This window comes from Arachis ipaensis, chromosome B07 (genome assembly GCF_000816755.2).
Source record: "Arachis ipaensis cultivar K30076 chromosome B07, Araip1.1, whole genome shotgun sequence".
Lineage (NCBI taxonomy): Eukaryota > Viridiplantae > Streptophyta > Magnoliopsida > Fabales > Fabaceae > Arachis > Arachis ipaensis.
The window spans coordinates 18,087,921-18,089,194 of NC_029791.2; the positions used below are offsets into that span (position 1 = coordinate 18,087,921).

General features: G+C 31.4%; 1 protein-coding gene across 1 annotated transcript in view; it reads right to left on the bottom strand.

Moving 5' to 3' along the window:
- The window catches only part of LOC107609756 (cytochrome P450 714C2-like), a 5,414-nt gene that overhangs the window by 1,457 nt on the left and 2,683 nt on the right, over nucleotides 1-1,274 (bottom strand). Inside the window, exons 3-4 of the mRNA XM_016311778.2 lie at nucleotides 770-1,017; nucleotides 60-417 (exon numbers count right to left, since the gene is read on the bottom strand). Of these exons, the coding sequence (XP_016167264.1) occupies nucleotides 60-417; nucleotides 770-1,017 (606 nt within the window). The remainder of the gene's footprint in view (nucleotides 1-59; nucleotides 418-769; nucleotides 1,018-1,274) is intronic.

The window sequence follows — 1,274 nt, forward strand, 5'->3', positions numbered from 1 at the left end:
TTCAAGAATGATTAAAGCATTAATTTCTTGAGAATGCATGAATAATTAATGATTGATACCTGCTTCATTTTACTGAGCATATGAGAGTCCGGAATTCTACCGTTGCAAATTTCTAGTGCCTCGGCGCGAACACGATCTTGCCACTCTTGATTTGAAGCCAGCAACATAAGGCACCATACTATAGAAAGTGAAGTGGTTTCGGAACCTGCAAGATATATATTCTTGCAGTTATCAACAATAAAGGTTTCAGTGGCATCTTGAGTGAGATCACTGTTTTTGGTAGCCTCAATAAGCATTTGCAGAAAGTCTCTGTTGCGATGACATGATTTCTCTCTCTGCTTAACCACTTCGAGTATACAATTTTTCAACTCTCTTTCTAGTGATTTTGCTTCTCTATTGTTCTTTGTTGGAAGGTATCTGTAACATGCATGTAGGCCAATAATTAATGAGGAATTTAAAAAAAAGTGAAAATTCAAGTGCAGTCGACTTCACGTGAAGTTAATAACTGGGAGCCGTTAAATGATTTGACTGATTTAACTACATTTTCATCTAACGGCTCTCATCTATCAACTTTACGTGAAGTCCACTGCACCTGAATTTTCACCTTTAAAAAAATCTTTATAAATAACCTTTTGGTTTTATTTTTTTATTCAAAAACTATCCAAAAATATTAAGCCTCACACACATCCAAAAAGCATCAAGAATATCTAAGGATAATTTAAAACCTGCCAAAAATAAAAGGAAAAGAATTCCAGATATATTTACTTACCTCATTCCTGGAATCATTGAACTGAAGACATTTTTTGACATGATATCCTGCAGTGCTAAAAGTTTGGAGAAAATTTCTTCTCCCTTAGAATAGTTGCTACCGAAACATGCTTTTGAAATAACATCCCCAGAAAATCTTAGCAAGTAATCATCAACTTTTATATCTGCAGTTCCATTTTGTGCCTCTATGATACTACTCCACTGGTTTAACAGAGAATTAGCAGATTCACCTATTATAGTTATCCAACCCTATATGAAGAGTATTTAAATAAAAACATATAATTAGTTGAGTAAAAAGTTAATTATTTTACACTTAAAATAATGTCCTATTTTCTATCTATCTAAAACTCAGGGATAAGGTAATTATCTGCTATTACATTTTTTTTTTCATTTCCGCTAATAAAAATTGTTAACAATGTGAATAATGAGTTACATCTCAGATTCATTAAATATGAATAAACTTAATTAATTTAAAATTTAAATTTTAAAATTAAAATTAACTTCCT